At 35.0% G+C, this 18,833-nt stretch overlaps 1 protein-coding gene across 3 annotated transcripts in view; it reads left to right on the top strand.

Annotated features, from left to right (window-relative positions):
- Positions 1–18,833, top strand: part of GLRB (glycine receptor beta) — a gene marked incomplete at both ends in the record, with an annotated part of 59,454 nt that overhangs the window by 39,231 nt on the left and 1,390 nt on the right. Inside the window, 5 exons of one of the 3 annotated variants that reach the window (XM_084244747.1) lie at positions 1,389–1,618; positions 1,724–1,806; positions 3,295–3,435; positions 7,433–7,585; positions 16,086–16,378. The exons of 1 other annotated variant lie outside the window; for it this stretch is intronic. In XM_084244747.1, the coding sequence (XP_084100873.1) occupies positions 1,389–1,618; positions 1,724–1,806; positions 3,295–3,435; positions 7,433–7,585; positions 16,086–16,378 (900 nt within the window). The remainder of the gene's footprint in view (positions 1–1,388; positions 1,619–1,723; positions 1,807–3,294; positions 3,436–7,432; positions 7,586–16,085; positions 16,379–18,833) is intronic. One more of the 3 variants, XM_084244748.1, reaches the window with a different exon arrangement.

The raw sequence follows: 18,833 nt of genomic DNA, 5'->3' as shown, positions 1-18,833 counted from the left end.
TAAAGGTCTTTCTTTTTATTTATTTGGATTTTAATTTGAAGTTTGTGGTCTAATTCAGTTTGATCTTGTGAAAGGCTACAGTGTTTTGTGAATTTTTAATTATTGAAAATAAAGATGTTGAATACCAATATAATCTGAGCACTTTTGTGCATCTTCTGAATTCACTATAGAAAATGAAAATCAAAAGACCTGAGCTCAATGCTGAGTTTGACTGAATGTAATAAAATCCCAATTGAGAACCTCATTTCACTGGCAAATACATAATGTATTAAGATATTAAATATGTCCTCAACTTCATGTATTTCTTAAAATCTGTTTTGATATAATTTAATTTTTACAAAGTTTAAAATAATTTTTAGAAATAGGTAAAATGCAAAATTTGCTAAAGGGCATATTTCAGACATTTTTTACTGTAGTTTAAAATGAACTATAGAGCCTCCCCAGCGGTGCAGCGGTTGAGCGCTGGGTTGCGAAGCTGCCCACAGCCTCTGCAGCGCCGGTTCGATCCCTGGCCACCGGGTGAGGGTCCCACATGGCGCCCAGACCTCTCCTGCCGCCCGCTGCTCCCCTCAGCAGTGTACTTCGTCTGTCTGCCTGTTCTGTTCCCCGCTCTGGCTCTGGTGAATTCTCTCACCCTCCCGCGCTTCTGACTGTACCCAGTGCTTGTATAAATAAATGAGTAAATCCTTAAAAAAATAAAATAAAATGAACTATAGTTAAACATAGCATTTATAAATTTTCATCTACTTTTATCTGTTTTGCATAGTCCAAATCTCATTGGATTGACTCATTCAGTTCGCTCTAAAATTGAATTATCGCAAACTCATAATCATTCACAGATATGAATAGCCAAGGATAACTTGGATAACTTTTCTTTTTCCATTTTAAGAATAGATATTATTTTAAAAATATGTGTGTTATACATACACACATATATATGTAACTATATATTATTTTTGTAGTTTGCTACTTAGTAAGGGACAAATAGAAATATTTCTCCTTTGCTTCTTACCTATTTTATCTCTTAATCTTTTCAAACTAAATTGTATTCTACTTTTCTGGGAAGAGTAATGGTAATATTTTACCAGTTCTCAGGCTTTTTGATAACAGTACCTGACCAACTGTTACAATTGGTGTTTCTATAAATATAAGGCAATTATTGGTAAAGTAGAAATAGCCTTAGAAAGTAAATGGATAACCACAAGGATCTTGTGTATGCGTGCATTACTGTTGATGGAGCTCTAACTTAGAGACTGATCTGCTGTGGTCCTGGTTGATATTAGAAGAACAAAAATATCTGCTGATGATCATTGAAACCCTCTTTATTCTAGTGCTGAATATATTCTTAAAAATGACAAAAATCATACCTCTACACACATCTTTTCCAGGACTACAGGGTTAACATCTTCCTGAGACAGAAATGGAATGATCCCAGACTGAAACTTCCTAGTGATTTTCGGGGCTCAGATGCATTGACCGTGGATCCTACAATGTACAAGTGTCTATGGAAACCTGACTTATTTTTTGCAAATGAAAAAAGTGCCAATTTTCATGATGTAACCCAGGAAAATATTCTTCTGTTTATTTTTCGGGATGGAGATGTCCTTGTCAGCATGAGGTACTCTTTGCTTCAACATTTGTACATTTATATTTTCCTTTCAAAATCTGTAGAACACAGATAAATGTATTCAGTGATTTCTAAGACTCTTGTCTCTACTTTCAGGTTATCTATTACTCTTTCATGCCCTTTGGACTTGACCTTGTTTCCAATGGACACACAACGTTGCAAGATGCAACTGGAGAGCTGTATGTAAATGTGCCCCTAAGTGACTTAAGTGAATAAAAATGCTTCAAATATACAGGCATACATTTGTCTAATATCTTAGATAACATTTTTAACATTAGCTATTTGATTAAAAGTAACCATTAGAATATATGATTTAGGTAAATTATAGTTCTTCTGTTATATTAATTTGTAGTATAGATGAATCCTTTTTTTGTACTAGTTCCTAATTTCAGTTCAATTCATGTAGGTGTATATGTCTAAGTTATTCCACTTGTCAACCACATTTGAATTTATAATACAGGCAAGGAATAAGAGAAATGTCCTAACTTATAAAACTTTTCTGATGTTAAAACTACATTTTCATAGCAGAAAATTTCAAAGACATTGAAAAATGGTCTCTAAATCCTACTGTGCATTCATTATCTAATGATGTATAAAATGTATTTTTCATATAATAACATTTCTATATTTCTATAATCATAATTTTTCAGTCTAGATATACACTAGAAATGATTATAAAACATGTTACTTAATTTACTACCATATTTATATTTAAAAAATAAAAGTTGGAAATAAAACCTGAAATATTGTCACTGAGATAAGGAATCATTAACCTACATACCTATATACTGTGACTTACTTCTGCAGAGTAAAGAATAATAAACCTTTCAAATGTCTTACATATGTCTGTGAAATGTTACAGTTTAAAGTTACGTAGTAGTTATTTGCTTTTTTAATTTTAATTTACTAAAACTGGATCCTAAATGTGAATGATATTTATTGCTTTTAATTACAACATGAAATTTTGTGGCAGTAAGCTTATAAGTATACATGTTGTGTATATATTGTAGACATGTGGGAGTAATCCCAACCATGCATTTACATTTAATTCTACTACCAAATACACTTCAGTACTGCTTTAAAATATACGTGCACTTTAGAGTTCCATGATAGACTACTCCATGCTTACAACCCCATAGAATTCTGGAATTGTAGCCATTTTACTGAAGCCCAACATGGGTGTTTCAGGATTTTGCAATGATGTCCATTTGAGGGATTTTTATTAGTTATGAAGTTCCTTTAGAGAAATTTATAGTTATTTCTTCAATTAAATGACTTTTGGTTCATGAATTTCCTTAATAATTTTCAGATAGTGTATTGCATGAGTGTAAATGCACACATTAGAAAACTATTATTTTCTCAATGATGACAGTTCAGAATTCTGATATAGCAGAATGAACTACTGTACATGACACCATACGATTTTAACTACTTGCAGTATGCTGACTATTTTAACTTGTTCTTTCTGGAAGCCAATGATCTGTAATTTTTGTTTTACTAATTTCATTAGTGGCCATAGATTTTACCTCTTTATGTTTTTAACAATTCATATAAGGAGACCCTATTTCCTTATACTTTCTACATTATATATTTGGGTTATTAAAATTTTAAAGGCATTAGTAATTATATTTCAAACTAACATTTTTATTTGTTTATTTTGTTTGTAGTTGGTTACACAACTGATGATTTAAGATTTATCTGGCAGTCAGGGGATCCTGTTCAGTTAGAAAAAATTGCCTTGCCTCAGTTTGATATTAAAAAGGAGGATATTGAATATGGTAACTGTACAAAATACTATAAAGGCACTGGTAAGTAATATTCTTTAAAATAAACAAAACTGTCCTATTTTAAAGTTTCATTTTAATATTAATATATGCTAAATGCAGACTGCAACAAAACTAGTAAGCATTTTTTTATCTTTACATTCATGTATGTAAATATTTCATAAGTTTACATTTGCCAACGTTCTTGTAATTTTTTTAAATTACTAGATAGTTTTGCTTTTCTCTGTGTAACTCTGGGTAAAATAAAATTTTCACTTTTGTCTTTTGGTAACACGAACTTTGCCAAGCAGTGGTTTTCTTGAATATTGTCAAGAAATTCTACTTCCAGCAAAATTCCACTTGGAACCAATGAGAATAGAGACAGTATAATCTGTATATACTTGTGTGTTGCTTTTTGGATAGTTTTTAGATGTGGTTGACCCATATCCTCAATATTAAAAAGTGTTAAGCTTTATGCTGTGTAGGAAGAAATGAATATGAGAAAAAATGGTCATCAGCAAATATTCCTTGTATAATATTTTTGACCTAAGTTATAGAACCGACCATTATAAATGCACATAATTGGTTTCATTAGTCAAATTACATCAAGTATTTTGCAGAAATGAAAATACAGTCAGTACTCACTGCTCAATACTTTAATAATATGGTTAATAGTCAACCTTTGCACCTCCACTGGTAGCTCTGGGTTTTTGAGGGCTTTAGAATCAACACAGTGTTATTTCACTTAGCAATGTAAGCAAAAAGATGATTAAATTTTCATCATTACACTAACACTAATCATCAGGTCAGCTTATGAATTATCACAAAACTGTAATCCTGTGTCAGGAAGTAAAGCATAACAAAGATTCAGGAATTCATTTAGTTAAAGCAGATGCTGAATAAGAATGTATAGTGTAATGGTACAGTATTTAGAGAGATTAGATGTTTGAACTAAAATGGTGTCATCATGACATCATTGAGGTCAAATATAATTTAAAACAGTCCTATTGATATTGAAATAAAGGGCAGAGTGAATAATTTCATATTTATAATGTTACAGTAAATGCAATACTATGCAACTTGGAGAAATAATTTAAGCATCTGTTGTTGACCTTCAAATTAATTGGAAGATTATATAGCATGCATATAAATGGTCTCTTCTATTACAAAGCACATAGTATATTAGTATAAGAGAGATAGTAAGCAGATACACTACTAAAAGAATTACCAATATTTTTTCAAAGGAACAACTAAGAGTTCTAAATACTATGACCACCCAAGTATTCAGTGAAGATTTCAGAAAATAACAACCAAAAAACTGGCTAACAATTATTAATACTTACTATGTTTAGCAAACATGCTTTTCAGCATTCAGAAGAATCAACAAATGAATACAAGCAAAACATGTTTTCATTATTGGACATTTTAAAATATATCTGAAATATTCAAAATAAAGTAAATGCTTAACAATGTAAAATAGTAGAAGATAGAGAGCATAGTGCATATAAACTAATGGGCTATAGCTGGGCAAAATATATGGGAAAGCAGGTATACAAAAATACTTAAATTGTAAACCTGAGTGAATAAGAAGATAAAACTAAGATAAAGCTTCACAGGAAATAGGGTCCTCCCTGGTGGCACAAAGGGTTAAGACGCAATCTATGAAGTTGTCAGCAGCCATTGTAGCACGAGTTCCATCCCCTGCCACGGAGCAACGCACATGGCACAGCAGACCTCTCGCCTTGCCTGCTGCTCCCCTCAGCAGTGTATTTCAGTCTGCCTGTTCTGTTCCCCACTCTGTCTCTGGCGAATCCTCTCACCCCCTACACCGCTGGCCTGTACCCCAGTTCTTGTATGCATAAATAAATAAATTAAAAAAAACTTCACAGGGAATAGAAAGCTAAATTGAATTTGCCAATGAACATTTATATCAATTAGCTGCCCACCTGCTTCTCATAAATGTAACAGTACCAGGAAAAGATCAAGAAATGTTACTCGTAAGAGTTTATGGAGTAAATCACTATAATATCCAAGCATGTATTTTACTGCTGCATGCATCCAAGTCTTGTGACACTCCCCTAGTGGGGTCTGCATATAGGGACATGGCGGTAAAAGGCTTCAAAATATAAGACTCAAGGTTTTTAGGCTGTCACATGGTGTAATGGACTACAAGAATTCCCTTTAAAGTGAGCAACTTTATAATAAATCACTATAATATTTGTGATAATTTATAATCTGAAAAAACATGCTAACCACATATAAATTGTTCTCCATTTTACATGCACTAAGTGAATGTCAAATTAACTTAGTGATGCTATGGCAAAGCAAGCAACTTCAGAACTAATTTTAAGAAATATGGTAAGCCCCTTAATTGCAGCAAATTAGATTCATGAAATATTATATATTGGAATTTTTGCATGTAATTATTAGAAACACAAAGTTCTTGTTTGTTGAAGTAGGAAATTAAGGTAAGTGGTGAGCAAGAGAAGAGGGAAGGACATTTTTCATTGTTTTATTTTTTGCGTTGTTTTAAATCCTATGCATGATTTAAATAAATTGCCTAGTTTTAATGAAATGAAAACTTTATGAAGACACTGCATTTGTATATATTATATAGAAAATTTAGCATAATTAGAATTTACTTGTCAGATCAAATATACTATTTGTTTTTCTTGTGTATTAGCACTATCTTTGTACTCACTCAGGTAATAATGATAATCATTCACATTGGAAGAAAGAACAGATTTCTAATTTATTTGAGAAAGATTGAGAATAGCCATTCTTTTATTCAGTGTTCGTTGAAGCCCTATTTTGTTCAAACACTGCCCGAAATACTAATAATGAGTAAATATGAAGGTTATTCTAGTATCAACAATACATATAGTGTTTCCAATGAGGGAAAATAAATGCTACTTTTAAACTAAAAATTATAAAAACACTTTTTACCCTTTTTTCCAGGATTGTTTTACTTATTTACCATTTATTCATTTATTTCAACATTTTCAAGTAATTCGGTACAGTTTAAGCTGAACACAATTGAAGTTATCAATATTTGAACTTTTTAGCACTGATGCATAGCTTTATAACCTTACTTTTATTGGATAAATTATATTTGTATCTAAGTTATGCGCTTTAAGCATTAAAGAAATGTATTTAAATTGCTAACAAAGTATCATCTCAAATATCTAGAAATATCTCTTCTGTTCCCGTGATAGGAAAGTATTTGTGTCACTTAATTTATTTTTCACATTAATAAAGCCTGTTATAGACTGCCCATAATTTGTAGATTAATTTGGAAAAGTAGTTGATGTCATGGCGGCTCTAGGATTTTGTTGGAAGGCAATTTTTGCAAGTGTCTCAGCTTGTGAAAATGAAGGGTCTGTCCCTGAAGTAGAGTACATTTCAGGGCCAGGAGTGGAGGGTAGGAGAGAACGGAGAGGAATGTCAGCTATTGGCAGTTTGCAATCTTATCCACCTAGATTAAAACACTTATTTCTTATCCTTGTTAATATTTACTTCCAATACTGTTTTACCGCGTAAGGTTTAAATATCCATCTGAGCTTTTGTAAATTTCTGTCCTTTCTAGGCAAGAAATAGTAGGTGTGGCTGAAAACTTTCCTGACAATGCATAGTATAGAATGTTTCTTTTTATACTTGTTCTGCTTTGATTTATTGCTCTCTGTATGACTCCTTCAGATCACTCGCTCTGAGAGTACCCGTGGGTAATGAAAAGTTGAAGTCCATTGCAAATTCTCTGAACAAAGACTTAAAAGCTGAGACACTGACATAGTGGAGCAGCATGTGGGATCTATTTCTCAATGTCATAATGAAGTTGTGAAAGGTCAGATGAAGCAGGTCCCATAATGTCATCCTCTTAGAGACCATCAATTATAGATATTTGAAGAAAAACTTTTTTGCAGGGAGTTTACTTTGTGAAATTGCTTCAGATAGAAGTGACATACTTTACAGGAGATGCATTATTGATTTCTGCAGTTGTATGTGGGGAAGAACTTCACACCTTTAATGTGTCTGTTTCTGAAAGGCTACTATACATGCGTGGAGGTGATCTTCACCCTGAGGAGACAGGTGGGGTTTTACATGATGGGCGTCTATGCCCCCACCCTGCTGATTGTGGTTCTCTCCTGGCTGTCCTTCTGGATCAACCCGGATGCTAGCGCCGCCAGAGTGCCCCTAGGTAATCTGTTCCTTGCCTCTCTCTTTCTGATGCCAGGGATGTGCTGCTTTCTATACCTGTTATTTACTAATATTCAATCAACTATTTAGAAATAATGAGTTTTGAAATTGATGACAACCTTTCTCTTATTTTTAGATTTACTTCAAAACTTGAAGTTTTGAACTAGATTATCTCAAGATTTATGTACTTTATAATTTATGCACCTTATAATTAAACTGAACATTTCTTTTCCTGCCTTTTAAATGTTAACCTGTCCTGTTTTGTTATGAAATAATTATTAACAAGTGATTTTTCTCAGAGAACTAGAGTCTAAAATCACCAGTAATGCCAAACTTAAATAACTATTTTGGTAGAAATCTTTCTTGAAAATACTATATACTATCTAATACTATTAAGCAGGGAATGTGTAATATAATTTATCTTGTTAAAAATGACAACATCATTTTCCTAAACATCAGTTATTGTGTGCTGTATCAGCAGTAGCAGCTAGAAGTAAGGACTTGTAGGCCAGGTTCTCCAAGATTTTATTTTTAATTCTCTGTGACATTGAAACACTGTTAGCCAGACTCACAAAGGGAAATGCGCAGGAAAATAATCAAGAACTTTTCTTGTTTAGCGTAATCCCTTCCAGCTCCATTCATGTTGTTGCAAATGGCCTGAATTTTTTTATTTTGATCGCTGTGTAGTATTCCATTGTGTACATGTGACACATATTCTTGATCCATTCATCTGTTTTGGGACATTAAGGCTGTTTTCATACTTGAATATTGTAATAGTGCTACAATAGATTTCCTTTCAGAGGGTAAATATTGGATGGTTTCACTTACATGTGGAACGCAGAGAAGGCAAACAAGTCCAGGAAAAACGACAAAACTTGCAAAATGACCATGAAATTGTGGCATCCAAGAGGAGAGGTCAAAACAGGGGAGGGAGATAAGGGACTGTGGTGATGGGCCACGGGTGCTATGGTGGTGGGAGAATTAAGGGGCTACACCTGAGGGGAGAAATCAAATACTGTCCCAAAATTAACAAATATGTGAGAAAATAAATAAATAAATAGATTTAGAAATAAAAAGAAAGAACTTTTCTTTGTGGATAAAATATTTTCAAAGTAAGAACTTTGTGTCAACAAATTTTGATTGGAGTGTTCTAAAATCTTTCATTACTCTGTGGTATGTGTGTGTGTACCTATGTGTGTGTGCACTTGCGTGTTCTGAATATCACCTGGAACTTATATAGTAGGTAAGGCTGTGATATATCTGACCTCTTTGTGAGTGATTGGTTACAGCAGTGTTTTCTTTCATTGGGAAGGCCTTGTTCAAATCTCCTTCCTGACATATTGGAGGGATTAAATGAAATGCAGATTTTAAAGAGTAGGAAACCAGGAAAGAAGCAGTGAAGATGACAATTTTATCTGAATAATAAATCTGATGGTTTACCTCTGATAAAAACCACAAAGACTATATGTATCCTTATAATCAGAAATGTGAGAATTACCATTAGTGTTATTTGTCTCGACTGATAGATTCCTTTAAAGGATGCTAATTGTGTAGTATAATGTACTAAAAATAAACCCCTCACCAAACTAGATTTAATACTTAGATTTTTTAAAAATCCCATGTGTTTTCCCCAAGTAGTCTTTTGTTTGTTTAGTAGAAATATCTAGCTTTCATGCAGTGATAAGAATTGAAATGCCAGGCTTCCAGGGGTACTTTGGAGACATCCCAATTCCTGACATATCCTTGAAAGATTTTTCTCTGCAAATTCCTGTCCACCTAGGACTTCTGAGGTCCCTGAGCTGTCACTTAGCATCCTGTAGACCTGTTGTAGGGAGCAGAAGTGCTTGATGGTTGAAAGTAATCTCTAGAGTCAATTCTGGGCTTGAATTCCAGCTCTGTGATTACTAGTTCTGACAACTTGGACAACAGGCCCACATTCTGTTGAAATGTCAACTGGGATGAAAGAATATTCAATGGAACACTTGGAGAACAGGGGAAAAAAATGAATGTCAAATCCATATTTACACTCAGAATTTAATCCTATGCCCAGTTATGTGTTACTTTATAGATTATGAAGCATTTTTATGCATTTTGATTCATTCAACAATGTTTATTGTGTACTATGCACAAAGTATTGTTCAGAAAGAAGGGAATATAGACAACGAAGTCCATAGGTAACAAAGTAATAACTAATTCATAAAATAGATTTAATATAAAAGAAAATCTTTTAGCCTCAATGAGTTTATATTCTCATACTCCTAGCAAATTTAATATATACTGTATAACACTAGATACAGAAATACATGAGCTCAGGAGCGGCAGCCTGACAGTCAAGAATAGTGCTGGGGCCTCCCTGATGGCGCAGGAGTTAAGATGCAGCACTATGAAGCAATCTGCAGCCATTGTAGCACAAGCTTGATTCCCCGGCCAGGGAGGTGACCCACATGGCGCAGCAGACCTCTCCCGTCTCAACCGCTGCTCCCCTCAGCAGTGTATTTCAGTAGATCTGTCTGTTCTGCTCCCTACTCTGTTTCTGGTGAATCCTCTCACACACACACACTCACCCCCTCCCGCCTGTACCCCAGTTCTTGTCAGCATAAATAAAATAAAATCTTTAAAAAAAAAATAGTGCCAAGGAGAAGTGATGTTGGATAAGGAATTACAGGGGGTAAAGGAATGAATCTTTCTGGGTACCTAGGAGAGAGTGGGCTGGGTAGTGATCATCAAGGGCAGCAATACCAAGGCAGTAGCATATTTGAAGTATTTGGGAGGTAGGAACAAACTTTGAGCATTTTAGAAGCAACAGGAAAGCTTCATGGCTGGATCAGAATGAGAAAGGATTAAAAGATAAGATCAGAAATATAATGATGGGAGGGTGGGTCTTGAAACTCCTCTTAAACCATTTTGAAGATTCTGACCTTTATTCAGAGTGAAAGGCAATGCCCCTGGGGCATTTTGGGAATGATTTGATTTACATTTTAACAGGTTGTCTTTAGCTACTTGTTTTTAGAATAAAACTGCAAGGAGGTCAGGCTGGAAGCAAGGAATGCATTTGGATTACCCAGATGCTTGAACTAGCCAGATGAAGGAATCATAGTGTGGGCCAGGAGATAGTAGTAGTGATTCTCAAAAATGGAGAATGGATAGGGCACAGATAAAAAAAAGATGTATAGATGTGTTATATGCAGGATTTAAGAAAGTAGAATCAAGGCTGATTTCCAAGTATTTTTGGCTGAACAACCAGAAAGAAGAAATTGCCATTAACTGAGATGGAAAAGCTTCACGTAAAGGTTTGAAAAGACAGGCAGAGCAGGAGCTGGGTGTGGAACATTTCTGAAATGTCTGCTAGGTGAAGATGTAACAGACTATGACATGTAGTGGCTGTTATAAAACGTATCACTATAAAATTCTCACTGCATATTAATGAGCTGAATAATAAAAGTTCAGACAATTTTACAACACATTATTTAACAATGAACTAATTCCACTTGAAATCTATATTAAGATGATGCTTTTATGGAAATATGAGATAATATTTGTCCAGAAATATAATTGTCTTCTTATTTTAGGATAAAATAAACAAATTGATATCTTCTGTTTGAAAATGATTTCCTGACTTAATAGTATGTATGTAGTCATGTTCATATTATCTTCTTCCTTAACTTATCTCTGTTTCTTTGAAATAATGAAAATATTAATAGAACTGAGCACCATTGTTTCTAACCTAATGAGTAGAATTATAATTATCTCTCCTTTCCCTCCCCAGATGTACTAATGTCCTATCCCTCCCCCTTGCTCTGCTCCTTTTCTCAGACACCAGAGCATTTTGGCTTCATGAAGTCTTCTGCCTTTTCAACATGATCTCTGTCTGAATATTGGCTAATCTTTCCTTTTCAAATAGTTCTCAAGTGTGCTATGCTATGTCCTGGTTATCGGTTCTGTTTTTTGTTTTTTTAAAGATTTATTTATACAAGCACTGGGTACAGTCAGAAGCGCGGGAGGGTGAGAGAATTCACCAGAGCCAGAGCGGGGAGCAGAGCAGGCAGAAAGACCGAGGTACACTGCTGAGGGGAGCAGCGGGCGGCAGGAGAGGTCTGCACGCCATGTGGGACCCTCCTCCGGTGGCCGGGGAGCAGCCGGGGATTGAACCGGCGCTGCAGAGGCTGCGGGCAGCTTCACAACCCAGCGCTCAACTGCTGCGCCACCAGGGAGGCCCATATTGGTTCTGTTTTTTTGACCTTTAGCCTTCCTCAGTATTTTCATTCCAAAATCATCATCTATTCTGCAATCCTCTCTTCCCATTTTTAATGGATATTTTTTGAGTTAGTCTGTTAAGAACTTTGTCTCAATCTTTTCCTTCTTCCTTCAGTTGGTAACCAAGTCTTTTAAATGTTTTCTCCAAAATCCTTTTGCATGGATCCTATTCTTCATTTCTATATACTTTGTTTATGCAACTACTATTTTTTCCCTTTCTCAGTCTGTTTTGTATATCCCTACCAGAGTGATGTTACTTAAAGATTCTTTTTTTTTTTTTTAAAGATTTATTTATTTATGCATACAAGAGCTGGGGTACAGGCCAGAGTTGCCAGGGGTGAGAGGATTCACCAGAGACAGAGTGGGGATCAGAACAAGCAGACTGACTGAAATACACTGCTGAGGGGAGCAGCGGGCAAGACAGGAGAGGTCTGCTGCGCCATGTGGGTTGCTCCCTGCGGGACAGGGATTGAACTCGTGCTGCAGAGGCTGCGGATTGCTTCATAGTGCGGTGCTTAACCCCTTGTGACACCAGGGAGGCACTACTTAAAGATTCTTTTAAGAATATAGTTTCTCCAAAAAAAATCAGATATTTGGGAATAAATCTAACAAAAGAGGTAAAGGACCTATACAAAGAAAACTATAAAACACTGTTAAAAGAAATAGAAGAAGACACAAAGAAATGGAGAGACATCCCCTGCTCATGGATTGGAAGAATAAACATTATTAAAATGGCCATCCTTCCAAAAGCAATATACAGATTCAATGCTATTCCAATCAAAATTTCAATGTCATTCTTCAAAGAAATAGAACAATTATTGATGAAATTCATATGGAATCACAAAAAACCCCGAATAGCCAAAGCTCTCCTGAAAAAAAAAGAAGGGAATGGAGGCATCAGACTCCCAGACTTCAAACTATACTACAAAGCCATAATCATCAAAACCGCATGGTATTGGAACAAGAACAGACATACAGACCAATGGAATCGAATAGAAAATCCAGAAATAAACCCACAGGTTTATGGTCAACTAATCTTTGACAAAGGAGCAAAGACTATGCATTGGAGCAAAGAAAGTTTGTTCAATAAATGGTGCTGGGAAAACTGGGTCGCTACATGCAAAAGAATGAAGCTTGACCACCACCTCACACCATACACAAAAATCAACTCAAAATGGATTAAAGAACTAGACGTAAGACCTGAAACCATAAAATATATAGAAGGAAATATAGGCGAAACACTACGTGATTTGCACATCAAAGACATCTTTACAGACACATCACCCAAAGCTGTGATAGTGAAGGCAAAGATAAACAGCTGGGACTATATCAAATTAAAGAGCTTTTGCACAGCAAAAGAGACAATAACAAAAACAAAGAGAAACCCCACCAACTGGGAGAACATTTTTGCACCCAACACTAATGATAAAGGACTGATCACAAAAATCTGCAAAGAGCTGATGAGTCTCAACAACAACAAAGAAAATAATCCAGTCAAAAAATGGGCAGAAGAGCTTAAAAGAAACCTCTCTGAAGAGGAAATGCAAATGGCCAACAGGCATATGAAAAAATGTTCAACATCACTTGTCATCAGGGAAATGCAAATCAAAACTACCATGAGATACCATCTTACACCAGTGAGAATGGCACATATTAAAAAAACTAGCAACAACAAATGTTGGCGAGGGTGTGGAGAAAAAGGAACTCTTCTGCACTGTTGGTGGGAGTGCAAACTGGTCCAACCACTGTGGAAAGCTGTGTGGAGATTTCTGGACCTACTAAACATAGAGCTTCCATATGACCCAGCAATTCCACTCCTAGGTATTTACCCAAAGGACACAGAAACATCAATTCCAAAGAGCACCTGCACCCCTATGTTTATAGCAGCACTGTTTACAATAGCTAAGCTTTGGAAACAACCCAAATGCCCAAAAATAGATGACTGGATCAAGAAGATGTGGTACATATATACCATGGAATATTACTCAGCATTCAAAAAAGATAAACACATGCAATTTGCTGCAACATGGATGGCGCTGGAAGGGATCATGCTCAGCGAAATAAGCCAAAAAGAAAAAGAAAAATACCGGATGGTCTCACTCATAGCAGGAATCTAGAAAACTTAAATAAGGGACCAGGAAAATGAATAACTATAAGAAAGTGAAAATCAAAATCAACAAAAAACTATGAACCAGAGACACTTTTAGGGGGGCGGGGGCGGGAGGGGAGGGATTGGGGTCAGTATGGGGGGCTGCAATTGTATGGGGAATATAACAATAAAATTTATAAAAAAAAAAAAAAAAAAAAAAAAGAATATAGTTTCTCTTCTACCAATTTAAAGTTTCTTAATATTATCTATCAAATAAATTAAAAAAATCCACTGGACCTCCAAGACCTTCTATAATCTGACAATATTTCCTTTCAAGGGAAGGGAAAAGAAAGCCAAGTACATATTTAATCATTAGGCTAGCATAACATTAATTCTCAGAGGTGGTGAAATCTAAGTTGAAAACATGCACTTGGCCCCAGAAGTGAAACAGACTGGCAGAGCTGAGGCAAAACAGTTTCCTCCTTGATTTGAAGTGAAACTGCCTTGTCACCCTGTGAGCTTCTTTCTGAGCTAGTTCATTGTGGGTGATCTGTGCCAATAGGTCTTACTGCCCACCACTCTTCTGTAATATGAAGAAAGGGAGTAAGAGACAAAGGAAGGAAAATGGGAGTGTGACAAGTGGAAAGGGGAAGAGATAAATTATGACATTGTCCGTTGGGATTTTACAGTTATTTCACTTAAACTGATATATAACTAGTTATATAGTTAATATTACTTAATGCAGAATTTTATTCTTTCCTTTAAAGGTTGGAATAATATTTCCCCTGAAATAAGAAGAAACATTTTCTACTTTGTCTTTTATATTAGATTTTAAAAATTTTCAGCCTTATCAGAAAGTTATGTATATTTTTATTCTGATGTAGTTGTTTTATTGGTGTAAAATTAAGCTCTGTAGCTGCAATCTTTATAAAGTAAAGCTAAAATTGAAATAAACTTGTCTAATCAGAAACCTTTATGGCTTCCTTAGAGAGATTATAGAATAGTTTTAGGCATCTCTAGTAGCTAAACCAAATCCAAATATCCACATCGTGTTATTACACCCTAGTTTTGGGGGGGGGGTTGGTGTATGTGTGTGTGTGTGTGTGTGTATGGTGTCAAATGTTTATTGAGTAAGGAATGAGGGTGGAGGGTGTTTGTCAGAAGAGGGGAGATGCAGAAATGAACCAGACACTGCCCATCATGCTATTGTCATCTCATCCATGCTGACAACCCATCACTAATATGGAGCAAAAAACCAGTGCTGAGAGAGAGATGATGCTTATGTTGGTTATTTTTTTTAAAGCTAAATATTTGCAATCATCCCCAACCACAATCAAGAATCCTGACATAAAAAGTATGCATACAATATTTTGTTCTACTCTTGGGGCTTTCAGGGGACCTAATGAATTGATCATGGACAAATGTGTTACAGATCAGGGTGAGGGGTACCTCAGACCCCCAAACCTGCACGTTCTAAAATGTGTCTAAAAACAAAACTTACATTAGTGCATGAGACCTTCAATGGAAAAGAACTTTAATACAATTAGAGTGCAATAGAGAGAAAATAAAGTATATAGTTCAAAATAGTTTCCAATTAAGCACCCAAAGTTACCCATCCCCTACAGGGTAAGTGCTCAGCCAGACTGGGTTGGCCATAGCAGGGCCACTGAAACCAGAAAGGCTGCCAAAAGCCTAAGGCACCTTCTGGTGGGAACCCACAGCACAGGAGCAGAAGGGGCCAGGCAAGTCTGAAAAGAAAAGAGCAAAATCAAGATAAAGGCTGCTCATCAGTCCCCCCATGGAGTCTCTTACACATGTCTCTGTCTCTTTCAAGTGTTTCCTTCCATGACGTCAAGTCACTGGTACAAAAACAAGGCCTAGAAGCAAGCACATCTTCTTCTCATGTCTCTCTGCTTCGTGTGTCTCCTCCAGAACTTCTTCTGTCTCTTCCTGCTGCTTCAGTTTTTCATCTCTCTTCAGTTCCACCCTTTTTTGGGTGAGGCAGGGAACCTGGAACCTCCCCTTTCTATGACATCACACTGTTAAAATTGGAAGGAACTGGGAAGGGATTTAGGCCAAGGGTAATGGTGGTAGAACATTTCCATAGGGGAAAAAAGGGGGGGATACAAAACTTTAATTATAATTTCTGTTTCTGCAGGTATCTTCTCTGTACTCAGCTTGGCCTCGGAGTGCACAACCCTTGCTGCTGAACTTCCCAAAGTGTCTTATGTGAAGGCCCTGGATGTCTGGCTTATTGCTTGTCTTCTGTTTGGGTTTGCTTCGCTGGTGGAGTATGCTGTTGTCCAGGTGATGCTGAATAATCCAAAACGAGTTGAAGCAGAAAAGGCCAGAATTGCTAAGGCTGAGCAAGCAGATGGCAAAGGTGGCAATGCAGCTAAAAAGAATACTGTAAACGGCACAGGGACTCCTGTTCACATTAGTACTTTGCAGGTAAGAATGACATTTCCAACAAAATGATTTCCCCTATTCTTTCTACCATGTCAGGAGAGAGCTGCTTGATTTACCTTGTTTTTTCCCTGACTGCTGCCTGTCCATCTATCATCCTTATATGCACCGTGCACTGTAAACAACAAAGGTGTGGGAATGAAATGCAAATAGTATTCATGCCTGCCGATTTGAATACATTAAAAAATAAAATGTGTTGTTGGTCCATAAATGAGGTTGCTTATTTATGGAAATATGTTTTCAAAAATAGAAATTGCTTTAAATTTGGTGAAATATACAGATTTTTTTTGCTTCTGTGCATATTTTTATCATCTGCAGTTATCTTTATCATCTATAGAAGAAATTATGTTCACCATGAAATCACACCTAGCTTTTTAAATCAGGAAATATTATATGAGTTGATTTTGTTTTAAATATGTGCAGACTCAAGCAAAAAAAAAAAAATCACAAAAAAATTTAGAGTCAAAAATAGAAGCATTAGGAAGTTTTTATATGCATCATTTTTAATTTTGACAATTTCATTATCATACTACCTCATTTTTGCTCCCAGTAATTTTCAGAAGTGACAAGTTTTTATGATGAAAGAAAATGAGACACATTTATATGAGGAATATTTAAAAAAATTATAAATTAGAGATTAGTATAACCACAATCACTTTAAGAATGTGTTAAGTATGTGTTTTATTTATAAGCAATTTTAATCCCTCTTCTTGTGATATTATGATTGTTTAAAATAGTATTTATATTATAAACTCTTTTCTACTTTAATGCACAGATATGATAATTATGTGCAAGGAGTATTAAAAGAGAAGTTATGTTTGTATAAAATCTCTGATGAATGGGAGAAGTTGGAACCAACCAATCTAATCTTATCTCTCTTTCATTTGTGTCACATCATTAAAAATTACTTCTTTCATAGAGGTTCTTTCAACCAACACACACATACACACACTTCTCTAATCATTTAAAATATAAGGATCTTCAAATACATCTCTGGAAGAGGTTGTAATTTTAAATGATTAAAAGTTTAGTATAACCGAATTGAAGATTTTACTATTAGTGACCTTTCATGTTATTACTTTAACATAGAAAAAGTATTCTTTTACTCACATGTTGATATATTTAAATAATTTATAGAAATAAATATAACAGTCTAATTTTGAATACACTGTGTGGATAAATTTCTAAAATTATCAATATTTCTGGCAGAATTTAAGAAAATATAAATAAAATAGATTAGGAATTTTGAAGTATTTGTGTGTGATTTAGATTTATAATATCATGTAACTTTGGCTACTTATTCAGTTATTCAGCTATTTACAGATACTAAAGCCATACCTAGTCATACATAAAATATGATGTGTTATAAATGCATATATAAGTAAGAAATCATACTTCCTAAGTTTATTGTAGAAGTCAGAGTACTTCTAAAAAAAAAAAAAAGAAGTCAGAGTATTTCTTTGTTCAGCAAAGTGAATTCCAAAGCACAATTTGTATATTTTAAATATTTGGAGTGGATGATTCTTAAAGGAGAAAGAGTCACTAGAATACCCAGAGTCCAGATTTAGAAGATTGTACTATAAGTCTGAGGATAATGCAGAGATTTAACGTGTAGGATCTTTCTTAATTTTTGTTCCAGTCAAGGCAGTGCTTTACTTTTTTGCAAAAGTTCACTGATAGATGTTGAGACTTACACATTCCTCAAACAGCACTGGAAAAATAGAACTTTAAATGTGATCTGTCTGGAACACTCATAGGGAAGGTGTGTGAATGCGAATGTGCAAGTATTTTTGTGTGTGGTGGTGGAGCTTGGAGACAGACTGATTGCTGCAAATGGCTTTTTAAAATTTCAAATTGGGAAATCTAAGTGGAAGGACTGGAAATAAATTTTAGATGTACACGAATGATTCATATATACGAATGATTTCCCAAGATAATTTATTTTTAGTTACTACCTTTGTTCTTGCTCTCATTATTTTGATGAGTCCCTGGTTTTAATTTTTCCAGACATTTTCCTAGACAAAGAGTATGAATTGATGTGGACTAGACCCTAGACCTATGCAGACTCTATCAATAGTCACCTCATCAAGATATAATCATTCTTTTTAATTCAAATGAGCTCTCCCAATTGATAAATTATAACGGTACATTTTTGAAAATGGAGATGGAGAATCTCTTTCTTCAGATTGGTCTCCATCAGCTAAAACAATGTCCCACTGAACCAGGATACAATTATGTTTCCATTATGCTCTATTATAACAAACATTCTCTATATAGGCTAATATATTGTTAAGTCACATCTTTTTTTTAAGAGTGTGAAATATTCAGAAGGGTGAACTTCTTACTCCTCACTCTTCATTCCTACTGTCAACATATTTTGGTGCATTTTGTATAATTTTATTTGCATAAACATCTTTTTAAAAACTTCTTACCTAATTGG

The sequence above is a fragment of the Talpa europaea genome (genome assembly GCF_964194135.1).
Source record: "Talpa europaea genome assembly, chromosome: 10".
Classification (NCBI taxonomy): domain Eukaryota; kingdom Metazoa; phylum Chordata; class Mammalia; order Eulipotyphla; family Talpidae; genus Talpa; species Talpa europaea.
This window is presented reverse-complemented; position numbering and strand designations above follow the sequence as displayed.